At 37.0% G+C, this 12,973-nt stretch overlaps 1 protein-coding gene across 1 annotated transcript in view; it reads right to left on the bottom strand.

Annotated features, from left to right (window-relative positions):
* The window catches only part of klf5l (Kruppel like factor 5 like), a 30,423-nt gene extending 23,148 nt beyond the window's left edge, over window positions 1–7,275 (bottom strand). Inside the window, exon 1 of the mRNA XM_075487393.1 lies at window positions 7,001–7,275. Within this exon, the coding sequence (XP_075343508.1) occupies window positions 7,001–7,141 (141 nt within the window). The 5' untranslated portion in view covers window positions 7,142–7,275. The remainder of the gene's footprint in view (window positions 1–7,000) is intronic.
* Window positions 7,276–12,973: the final 5,698 nt, after the last annotated feature.

The raw sequence follows: 12,973 nt of genomic DNA, 5'->3' as shown, positions 1-12,973 counted from the left end.
CTTCTCACAGTAGAATGGGGATTTGGTTTTCACATACTATCTCTGCATTTTGGCTTAGTTTTTGTTCAATACAACATGACACAGTGTAGTTTTTCACGTGTTGTTCTTATTCTGAAGCTGTATCTAATCATTATTTAAACCTGGCAAGATACTTTTTGATTATGGCCTGTTATGTAAAATGTTAAAACTGAAAGAGGGTGTACTTATTTATTGATTTTTTTTACATGGCTGTACATGAATCATACATATATAATCATACTGAATGTGTATGTAGGTCTGTCCGATATGTTGTAGTTTATAAAGCTGTGAAATATACATGTTGCCCCTTGAAAAATGTTTATGTGACAGACAATATAAATACGTATGCACTACTCATAGATGTGCATCCATATAAATATTTGGAAGTGTAGCTGGACCTAATTTGTCCATTTTCTCAATATAGAGTACATGTTCTGAATACTTTTTCCTGCATAGAATCATATACAGAAGTTCCTAAATACTGAAGGACATCTACATATATTGTATAAAATATGTTAACTGTATTGAAAGACTTTCATCAAACCCACAACCACAGTTTAATTGCTTTTATTATGGAGTATTATATTTGAGCTCTTAATTGCATTGATCTGTGACATGAACCAGCACCTCTCCAACAACACTCTCTTCTGACGCTACTTCTTTGGTAAAGTAATTCCAAAGAATTGGACTTTCTTACATTCTAGTATCCAAACGATAACCCTTTTATGCATTTCTCTTTCCGTTTCTCCTCTGGTCTTTGTTCTACATTTGAACGAAAAACAGAAACGGGTCTTTCTCAACTTTAGCATGCAGTAGCAGTTACTGTGTGAGGACACGCATTACCTTATTACACGTTTGGAGATGGTAAATATCTTAAGCCGAACCGCAAAATGATTTCACGTTTTGTTTCTGCTCTGAGAGCCATTTTGACTGGTTTTCCAGACAAGTAAATGGTAAACAGTGACGATCGTGAAATAGATTTTTGTTGCTGCAGATGAGTGTGCAGACCAAAGGCATTAGGAACCAGAAGAATATGACCGTCTGCGGGCGGCGTGTGTTGTCTAGTAGAAAGACACGAACGGGCATGACAGATGACATCAGCAGACCAAACAAGCCGAACGGAGAACAAAATGAATCGCATGATGAAACGCAGGAAGATTGGACGGATTTACAGGTTTGAAAATGCATCAGGTTTGACAAAGTAAAAGCTTATTCATCACTTTTTTGAAAGAAAAAACACAGTGTTTAAGCAGGCTCATCCGTTAAGCCAGCGGTGTTCAACACAGTGTGTCTGCAACGATGTGCGATAATCCGCACCACAAAAGCCCAAGCCGAAGATTAACAAAAGAATTCGCCGCTAATAACACTCAAAGATGAAAAACTTCAGAATTTTTAAATCGACTATACAGATGGATGACACCATTACTGACAAAAAAAAAGGAGATCTAAAAAGAGACCAAGATAGAGCCATTATATACATTCGATTAAGAGTAAAGAAGGGTTCCTAAATAAAAAAAAATGTTTCCTCACTCACACTTCTCCACACCAGTCACTGTGGGGATTCTGACAAGCTGAGACTCGCAGTCAGCAAAAAACTTGCCCAAATGCAAATCAACGGCATGCGTTGTCCTGGAAGTCAAATCATTAGTCAAACCACAACCATCTCAAACCTCAGCTGCATGGAAAAGTCTGTAGCTATCAAAGGGCCTAAAGAAAGGCGGGCATAATGTGCCAGTCTGCCAAAAAACACTGCAATAGAGCCATGCACTCAACAAGCTTACAGAGAACCTACTGGCACTTTGAATTGCCTTGTACTAATTGTGCTCTACAGATAAACTTGCCTTGCCTTGCCTTACTGGTGATATAATGACAAAAGAATCTGGGAATGAGCTTCACAGCAGTTACTTGTGGGGAACATGGACAGATTGACAGATTCGCTCCAGGTTAAAAAACAAAAAGAACCAAATAAGTGTTTGTGGGAGAAGACTGACGCGGAAAAGCTTTGATGAGTGGACATTCATGTAAGAACATAACATTTCTACAGGGAAGCTGCACACCTTTTCTTTTCCTACGCATCATTAAAGTTGTCTGTTTTTGGACTTTGATTTAAATTGGGACGAAACAAGTCATTTTAAAACTATTTCTTCCGTACTGTATAAGCATGTATACAGTAAATGACTGATCTTTTAATTAGATAATTAGAGATATATCTTTAAAGGAAATGATTTGCAGCTCTCTATTGTTTATTGCTGAGCCACTATTCCCATTTATTTATTTTTTTAACTTTTCCAACAAATATGGTATCTTGTCATGGAAGGGAGTTGCAACATGTTAATATTGGCAAAAACTCTTTATCACTTCCTGGTTGACAATCCAATGGGCAGCCTAAAACTATCACAAGTTTACTATTATAATGCATCTCTTTGGCTACGATATAGGTGTTGTGATAAATCTGATATTATGACATTGTTCTTGTTAATTATTTTATCCAACATCAGTTGTCCAACATCTCAGAAGTTTTGAAACAAACCCAGTTTTGAGTCCAGCTTGTGGCCCATTGCTACAGGTCATCCCTCTCTCAGTGCCCACTTTTCTGTCTGAAGACTTCAAAATAAAGGCCTCTTTTGGAAAAAATACAACAAAAAACACCACTATTTTACATGAATGAATCAAACGGCTATTTATTATTCAGATATTTGTAATCAGTGATATACTTTTCTTCTTTTTCCAATTTCATGCCATGTTATCGTACTGTAAGCAAACTGAGGGCCCACTAGTAGTTTAATAATGCAGTTTTCACACCGCAGAATGTTTAAATTAGTTTTTCAAATGCAGATGAAGAGATGGCGTTACCCTGTATCCTGCAGGCTGTGTTTGACCACAGTTTTTGTGATATGGACAACTTCCTGAAATAATTGGGTAAGCTTAACCTTGTAGCACCCACAGTTGCAGATATGCAACAAGCTTTTTATTTATTTACATTATTTATTTATTTATATTTTTATTTACATTACATTATTTGATTTTTTAAATTTACATACATTATTTACATTAATGTGTAATATTTTTTTACATTACATTTTATGTACCGACAGGTTTTGTGAACAAAATTAATCAGGAAAGCCCACAGTTGCAAATATGCAACATTGCCTAAAATGATCAAAAATAGCCCAATTCCAAAAATATTGGTTTATTCCCACCCAAAAAGATGCAAGAAGAGCCTAAATGATTTTTTTCAATGATTATTCATATGCTTGGGTGCGACAAGCTGGGTTAAAATAAATAAATAAAAGATTAATCGTGCATCTTTTCGTCCACGTGTTGTGGCTGTCAGTTTCAGAGCCTCCGTGTGAGATATTATGGCCTGAAGAAATAAAAATGTGCCAACAACTCTAGTCCTAAGTGCAGCACCCTGTTGGAAAATGAACATGTATACCTGGGTGTTGTGTTCCAATCTGTGCCATTTGTAGGTGGAGCTGATTAGTACCTTTGGGTACTGCAGAGTCATTTGAGCTGGGACTGAATAGCGATCAAACACTTTCCCACTGCATTGAAAAGCCAGCTGTTAAGTTTTTTCTTTTTTTTTAACCATTGTAAAAAGAGCTTAAAACCTTAACTTATGAAGAACCATTTAATGGAAAATTGCATTTCATGCTTTATGTCGTGCGCACGCTTGCAGCTGACAGACTGTTGCTAGCGTTTTCCCCTCTTTTCTTTTAACAGCTTTGGTTTCACATATGCACCAAAGCCACTTGGTTAAGGTCTTCGGCTTTGCAGCTAAAACCACGACATAATTCATATTCATCAACTGGCTGAATATAAGAAAATAAGGGACTCGAGATAAACAGTTGGCCACTCAAATCCTCCCCTTAGCCCCCATTAAGACATAGCAGGAAAAAAAAAAGTGTCTAAACCTGATTAAATCATTAAAAGGGCGGCAGCCAACCTCGGGGAAAAAAAATCCGGAAATAGAGATGATCAAAATACAGTCAGGTTAAATAATTGCAGTCGGTTTTGCGACAGGCTTGGATATTTGATATAATCTAGAGCAGCAGCATTTTAGTGTCTCTCAGCTTCAGTTTTTCTTTATGGTTTCAGTCTAAATTCTTTTAGTATCAGTTAGCTGCACCAAATGTAATCCAGACCCAGAAGTTGGCAGTAACTAGTGAATATAATGGAGCATTCATAAACTAAAGAAGAGACGTTTACTTTATAATGGGAGCAAACTTAGCCGATCTATAGTTTCCCCATGTCATAATCTTAAACTGTAAGCCAAAATATAGGCACATAAATAAACTTTTTCTATTATAGCCTCAAAGAACAAAAATTTTGTTAATTTAATATCACACCAACTTTTGAGGCTCGAAACAGTCGAAAGGACAAATATCTAAGAAAATGAATAAATACATTTATTTGTGTAACAAATGAAAACCTCCATGATTTCATTTACTGCTTTGAAAAATTACACAGCTACAAACGCACGTTCTGGCACCCAATGTTGGCAACACAATCCCGGCTAACAAGAGCTCAACATGTGACTGGTGTTCAACCTGTCTCATGAGGCTTTAATCGCTGCTGTTACTTTCTCATGAGGTCGGCCTTCATCGTTCTCTCTGTTGCCTCAGGGCGGCTTATGGAGATGCAGGCCCTGCTCAGACAGGTTGGGCAACATGTGGCTGTCACGACACCGCCGAGTTAAGCACTCGTTAAAACACCGACATAATCACACAAAGGAAAAAAAAAAGAAAGTCAAAGTTTCTGTGATGCTTTGTCGGCTTGAGAAATGTAATTATGGACAAAAGAATGAAAAGGACAAAATGGGTAAGAATGTTGTGTTTCTCTCTCTCAGACAGAGACAGAGTGGTGATCTATGTTTAAGAAAACGGACTATATGACACTTAACAGTGAATTCAGAGCACATGAGGTAAACCTTCTCAAGCTGCCACGGGGAGAAAAATTTGCCTGAGGGGTTTCTATTTCACTTAACCTGACTTCTTTGCACTTGACATCATGTTTTGCATAAAACCAAGCATTGCATGTTCCAGCAGTGAGAAATAAGCAAAAACACAATTGTACTTCGCCTATTTTACCTTGTTGCAGAAAATTATATCCAAGTTAAAGTGTGTAAATTGTCACCGTGCTCGGTTCTGATCGGGTGTTTGATGTCAAACATCTGCAGCCTATCAAGTCAAGAGTTCATCTTATAATGCTTAAGTCAATGTTTGACAGGAAGAAAAAAAAAACGGGTTCAGGTTTTCAGCCATACAACACAGTGATTCATGGGATCTCATAACAAACCAGTTAAAGCTATAAAAGTCTTTTGTTTACGACAGACATTGTGTCCAGATTAATGTGCAAAAAGATAGCCAGAAAGTCGTGTTTTCAGCCAATTAAAAGATGCTTAACCATTTTAACTTACCGATTTTAAATTTGAGCACTTTGGCGTATATCTATTTCTTTCTTGAACTAAAGAGTGACACATCAGCTTATATTTCTTGCCTTTTTTTCCATTTCCATAACAATTCACTTCATCAATCCAATTCACATCCTTCAAATAAGCTGGATAGTCTAAAATAAGACTTGTTTGTCTAAGGGTACGATTAGCTGAGAAAGGAGGGGAAAAAAGCCACAACTACAACTACTGTTACCAACAATAAAATTGAATATGAGCCATTAACAAGCCTAACACAAATATTTCCCTGCTGTACAATGACCTACATTCAGGTTGTACAAACATACAATAATCTAAAGAGGTTTGCTAGCTGCTGAGGGATACTGACCAGCATTCTCTTAGACAATGCTCATAGATTCGGTTCAAAACAGCGAGATTTTTGAAATAGAAAAAAAACAGGTAACTTCAATAATGGTGCTTTGTTTTTAATGTATTGCATGCGGCTACTACACTTGACTAGGAGCATCATATCCAGAGACAACAACAATCACCACCCCACAGTATTTGGAAGCACTGTGGGTTCTGCATAGCTGCTCACATGGGACCAGTTTCAGCATTGGGTGTCTGGATCTGCCAACTGCTTACCAAATATCTGGCAAGGGACCAAACGCAGTACCATAGAAAGGCATTTGGTTTCTATTCGTGCCACGTTACGATCACGCTGGGCCTTTGTAAAGTCACTTTAACGCGGCTGACGTGTCTCTGCTGACATGCCCTGTTCGTGTTTAAGTCAGAAGTATAAATGTTGTTGATATGTCGGTATGGCATACTTTCCAACATTCGATTTTTTTACACAATCCTCTCCTGCGACAAGTCACTTCCTGAAATGTTCTGTCACATGGCACAGTACTGCGTTACAGCATGTAACGATTCATACAGAAGAAACTAATTCAAAAACGTGTCTAAAATTCAACCTGATGGTGATGGTAAAAGGTTTACATGCATTCAGCCTCTTTCTGACCAAGATTTGGGTTATAATCACAAGATTTAAGGCAAGTGGCATCAATCAATATACATGTATAGAAAGCATGTTTGTTTTCGAATGAACATGTTTATTTATCTTTGAAATACTGCAGAACATTTTAAAAAGAACCTTGCAGCATGCAGTGATATTTGAAAGTAAATACAATTATTGTAAAGCCTGCAAATGAACAAATGCAAATGCCTTATATTGAAACACAATTGAAGCAACCTACCTAATACTACTAAAATCAATCCTTCTCATGTGGCAGAACAACAGTCCTAACTATATAATTTGTGTTGCTCCAAACTAAGCTTACAGATCAACCTTACACCGTTTTCTCACCTGTCAGGTGTCAGTTTGCTGCTCTAACCTGTCTCCCTGCCTTCACAGTGGCGCTGTGATCAAGTAAATATGTTATAATTAAACTTTAGCAGTCCTAAAAACGTTTAATATCAACTGCCGTGGCAACTTGAATGAAACAGGTTTTTAAAAATCACGAAAACAGGCCGAACCTCCGGTTCACCGGAGGCTCGGCCGCACTCAACGGGTCGGCAAAAGGTTCTTACCCCGGGCTTGACGTCCTCAAACACGGACGTGTCCTCAGCGCCGTCCCCTCCCGACATCCTCACCGGTTTGAGCTGCGTGAATACCGCCCTTTCTTCTGTCATATGCGGCGGATTCATGGCCAACCCTACACTCGCTGCCATTTAAAACAATTTCTAAATGATCTTCTTTAGAATTCGGTTTGTATGTTTCATACAGTTATTGACGTTAACTGCGCTTAATTATGGCTGGCAGCGTCGATGTAATCCACAGCCCTATTGTTAACTCAAATTCTCAGGTAGATTTTTTACCTGAGCTGAAGTATGAGTGCTCAACGGTGCAGCCAATCAAATAACGCGAGGATCCTTATCGTCCAATCAGGTGTGTGAAAGAAGGCGTGGGCTCACCTGGCAGAGAACAGGAAGGGAGGAAAACATCTGGAAGGCAACAGGAAGTCGTTGCCTATTCCACAAGAATAAAAGGTACACGTTAACCCTCCTGTTGTCTTGCGGGTCAAAAGTGAGCCACTACCATGTTTGCAGGCAGCCGTGGCCTAGTGGTTAGGGAGGCGGACTTAAGATCAGAGGGTTGCAAGTTCAAGTCCATTACCTCTCCCTACACCTCTATTCATGGCTGAAGTGCCCTTGAGCAAGGCACCTAACCCCACATTGCTCCAGGACCTGTAACCAATACCCTGTATCTAAATAGATGTAAGTTGCTTTGGATAAAAAGCGTCAGCTAAGTGTAATGTAATGTTTAGCTGTAGAAAAAATACCTTAAACTATCTTTTTCCAACTTGAAATTTTATAGATAGATAGATAGATAGATAGATAGATAGATAGATAGAGAGAGAGATAGAGCGATAGATCGATAGATAGATAGATAGATAAGTACTTTATTCATCCCAATTTGGGAAATTGTTTTGTTGCAGCAGCATACAGTAACAGATATGAAAACAATTAAAGTAAAAACAAGCAAATAGAATAGAATAGAATAAAATAAATATAAATAAAATAAAATAAAATAAAATAAAAATAAAATAAAATAAAATAAAATAAAATAAAAATAGTGAATAAACATTTGCTTTTTTTTATGACTTTTCCTAAAGGGACCCCATCATTACAAAAAGTCACACTTTATTTTTGTTTATGTTTCCATGTGGGCTGTACACCACTAGGGTACAAAGATTGTCTTATGGGTCATTTTTGACCCGTGAATTATAAAAACATTTAAACAGCAGAAAAAAGTTCCCTGTTTTTTTCCCTTTCAATATAATTAATTCAGAAGTAATTAATTCACATTTATATAATAGCAATAATTAACCTTTATTATGTAAAAGAAAACTGAGAAAACAAGAAAACTGTTGGTCCAACTGACAGTTGGTTTGTGGTAAAAAAAAAAAAAAAGTGTAATCCTGAAAACTGGTGATTATCTTTTTGTATTGTGTAACAAAAAATACATGATAAAAAATGTATTGAATTGAGTTGAATAGATTAATAACAGGTGGTTTCATCATACAAAATAGATTTTGGATTTAAAATTCAATTAAGTTGCTTTATTTTGGGGCTTTGGTAGGGCGGGGCATTTTTGACCCATAGGACAAAGGGGAGTAAACACAATGTTAAGACCGCACAAGGGTTAAATTAGCAGATTATATTTTCACATTTATGTTATAAACAAGTTGCCAAATGAATACCGTTTGTTTTTAAGAGACTTCTGTTTCTTGTAGTCATCAAGAGACAATTTGAAATGAGTGTATTTGGCTGAAAATTGGAGTCTTTTTATCACCTAGATAAGCTAAAAATGACTGAAGTCAGTCTTTGTGGATATCTTTCTTTGTATAAAATCATATATAGCTATGAAAACAGTGAGTTAAACATTATCATGGTGATAAACATCTGCTACATACAAAAACTGTCAGAAGTTTGAGAAAAACCATGAAATGCTGAACATGGCAGGAAGGAAAGAGGAGTTTTCAGTTGCAAGTCGTGGCAGGTATTGATTGAAACTTTAATTCCAAAGGATTTATTGATTGTATTCCTCCAAGTCAAGAGACCGGAGACACATCAAAGTGGCAGACTTTTTACCATGGGATTAAAAATAAATATATCCAGCTCTGGTCAAAGAAAAGTGATGCCAACAAAAAAGCAAGATGAACTGGATGAAAAACTTGTATTGTATCCAAAAAAACAAACAAACAAATTTGAACCTGTTTATTAAAAAGTTGCAGGAATCAACTTTTTAAAAAGCTTCTTTGATGTTGGTTCTAGATTAGGCAAAGCACCCTATTACAATGTGAGGTGAAAAAAACAGGTATGCTGAAATAGATTGAGACCAGAAACATGCGCTACATAACTGACAGTTACAAGCGTTACATAGTGACACAACACAAGCGTTGCAGATGGCAAGTTATTCATTGTTGTCACCAGAGAATGTTGTCCACCATGTATTGTGAAATTATAATCATGCTGATTTCACAAGTATGTGAGACCAACCCGCGTCTTCCATGTAAGTACCACAGTTTGTGCCATTTGAAGATGGGATGGGACTTGTCACCCTGGAAAGCTAGGTCATGTGGAACCAACATGATCTCATGGTTATGCATTTTAAAAAGCTTTTCACACAATATTTTACAGCACTGCAATTACTTTTAACCCCTTAACGCCTGAATTTATATAGCTGTATATAAAAAATGTTTTGTGTGTGTTTTAGCCTTTAAGTAGATGGTAAATAATGCTGAGACTATTAATTTCACTTTTGCACAAAAAATAAATAGAAATTTTGGTATGTTGCTTATTTGCGACAACAGGCATCCTGGTCAATTTGGTATGTTTGGTATGTAATTTGGTATGTTTGGTATGTTGCTTATTTGCAACACCAGGCATAACGGTCAATAATAAGATAACAACAACACAGTAATATAACAGTGAAAAAACAACGTTTTTTTATTCACCCTTTTTTTTTTTTTACATATTTATTTATATAAAGGTTCCTAGGTCCGTAGTGAATATGGACTAACCGGCATTGGGGGAATAAAGATGCTATCTCAGCTGGTTGATAGAGTCAAACGGTTTGTAGCATATATGCAACAATAGGCGTTAAGGGGTTAACAATGTTAAAATGACTGCTGAAATCATTAACAAAAAGATGTATAGTTGCAGTTCCCACTCCTCATTTTGCTCTCTTTTTTCCCCCCATTTCATTTATCTAATGACATTATGCACATTTTGCATTATTGTGGTCATTAACTCGTGTTTCCCCGTCTCAGCAGGTATCCTTTGAATGGTGTTACGGTGTTTGTTGTCCCCTCTTTTCTGTCTTCTCAAACCCCAGCTGGTGGAGGCGGATGGCCACCCTTCCTGAATCTGGTTCTGATGGAGGTTTCTTCCTGTCAAAAGGGAGTCGTTTCTCTCCACAGTCGCCTCAGGCACGCTCAGGACGGGAAATTGGACTGAAGACAAGTTTCAGTGCAATCTGTTGGTTTCCTTAGCTAGGAAATTGTTTTAGAATTGGCTCTATATGTATGAATTGGATTCATTTTGAAGTGAATTAATTGGGTTTGACTGGATTATGGGCTGCATGGTGGTGTGGTGGTTAGCACCGTCACCTCACAACAAAATGGTTCCAGGTTCAATTCCCAGCTTCTTCCCACTGTCCAAAAAACATGCATGTGAGGTTAATTGATGTCTCTAAAATTGTCCTTAGGAGTGGTTGTTTGTCTCTTTGTGGCCCTGTGATGGACTGTGTAAATGATCACAAAGTTGAGCTGCAACTTTTTTTTCAAGAAATTTGTACCTAAAGGGGAGATTGGATATAGGTCCATCATTGTATAACAGTCTTGGATCAAAAGTATTTTTTTAAAGTAAAGCCGTTTTTTAAAATCTTTTTTTTATTACTCTTATTTTTCACAGCAACCCTAAAGGTTTGTTGCACATAGACTGGTAAGAATTGTAACATGCTCAAATCCAATAAGGAAGTGTTGTTTAGGGGAAAACCTTGGACAGATTTCACATGTCTGTGAGACCAACCTGTGTCTTTAAAAAAAAAAAAAAGGTAAATTGTTAGCTTAGATGATTGGTTGTTGTTAGCTCAGAGAGAAAAAGTCTAAACACAAATAAGGTTGTACACATGTTTCTAAAGTTATTGTACTTGGTGCCAGATCACTAATAATATTAAGAAGGATTCCATGAATTTCCTCCCAGATAGAAACAATTGAAGAAACTCAAGAAGTCGTCACGATGGAAAAATGAAGGAATACATCGCTCAACAGAGCTTTGACTCTTAGTCAGTCTGGCTACAATGTTAAAAAGGAACCTGAAATTGTTCTTCTTCTCTCCTGTCAATGATAGATACATAAGCAGTTTTAGCTTTGTGTAGGGCTTTCTTGCATATTTATTGAGCTATCTTTCCAAACTAAGTGAGAATCTTCTAAATTTGTGGAGCACCGTTTTCCATTTATTGTCACATTGCACTGAAGAAAATGAAGGAATTGATTCTTTAAATGTGGTCATAGCATCTCCTATCAGAGACATACGGTTAAGACATTTCTCTCAGATACTGTGCAGTCAAGTAATGTAAACTAAAGTTTTTCAATTAAAAAAAATGAGTATATGAGTAAGCGTGCAAACCATTTGAGAAAAGCCAGTTGAATCTAATATATAATGAAAGGTAACTTCTGAGCTGTAATTTTCAACTATTTGGATGAATGCTGAAATCACCCACGGCATTGATGTGATTTTTTTTTTTTGTTTTGTTTAGTTTTTTACTAACCTATATATAAATCTTAGAATTCACTCAAAAACTCAGGTTAAGGGCGAGGTGTATTATACACAACAACAAACAGAAGTGGTCTCTGTGAAAAACAAGTAGCATGTCACTATTTTGACATGCTACTGGAAATTAGAATAACTTCATGGAGGAAGTGTTGCTATATTTTCTTGAATAGTTGCAAAATGACTGTTGTATCACATATAAGAGGAGACAAAGTTCCCATTTGGAGGCTAGAGTTGTTGAGGGATTGAGCTCCACATGACTGTGAAGCCAAACAACCAAGTTCAAATTATTTCATGGATGACACGAAAATATGCAGAAATCCTGTTCATTGATACAAGTGCAAAGTTTTCTGCTTCATGACTTTTTCGTTTTGTTCCGTGAGACCAGACTTGGGGACTTTTCTTTCTGTTTTTTTAATTCAAAGCAATTCTACATGATTTATTTATTTATTTTGTGTGTGTCAATGAAACTGAAAGAAAAAAAAAACAGGAAATCTCCTGATCCTGGACATCCTATCCAGAGTTATTCCAGGGAAAGAGTTAAATATGAATGGGCCTCATGCAAGAACCGTTCGTACGCACAGAACTCTTAAATCGTGTGTACGAGTGATTTAAGAGAATTTGCGCATTCACCAATCGTTTCGTATTTTACGTTTTCTTTTAGGTACGAACAGAATTTACGAGTGATCCAGACCTGTCGTAGGAGTTTCCTAAAATAGTCCGCTGTTATTCCAATCAAGTTTGCTTGACTAATGGATTTTATATTTAATATTTACATGTCATATTGTCATATGTCATAATATTTATATTTATCTCGTGACTCAACACTCAACTTTTCCTGGCACAGGAGCGAGGAAGCACAGCCTTATATGGTATCATTTTGGGCGTGGAGTATGCAAATTTACTATCCTTGTGCACGTGCCCCTTAAAGGGATAATCCGGAGTGAAATGCACTTTAGATCAATTTACGGGATGTTGGGAGTACATACGTTGAGTTGACATCAAAATCATGTCATTCGGATGTGTTTTGAGAATTTCGATTTGACCGTTTTTAGCCAAAAGTCGTTAGCCTTGAAGTGAGAGGGGAATATCGTCTCGCCGCTACAAAACGCTATTTTTATACCTCTTCTACAGCTCCAAGCAACATAACACTTACGTGGTAGTGAGTAGAGGGTCCCTAAAGCCAAACCGAAGTGTCCCGAGGTCTTCATGTGGTCGGATAGA

Source organism: Odontesthes bonariensis, chromosome 16 (genome assembly GCF_027942865.1).
Source record: "Odontesthes bonariensis isolate fOdoBon6 chromosome 16, fOdoBon6.hap1, whole genome shotgun sequence".
Taxonomy (NCBI): Eukaryota; Metazoa; Chordata; class Actinopteri; order Atheriniformes; family Atherinopsidae; genus Odontesthes; species Odontesthes bonariensis.
The sequence above is the reverse complement of the archived record's forward strand: the minus strand, read 5'-3'. Positions and strand labels throughout refer to the sequence as shown.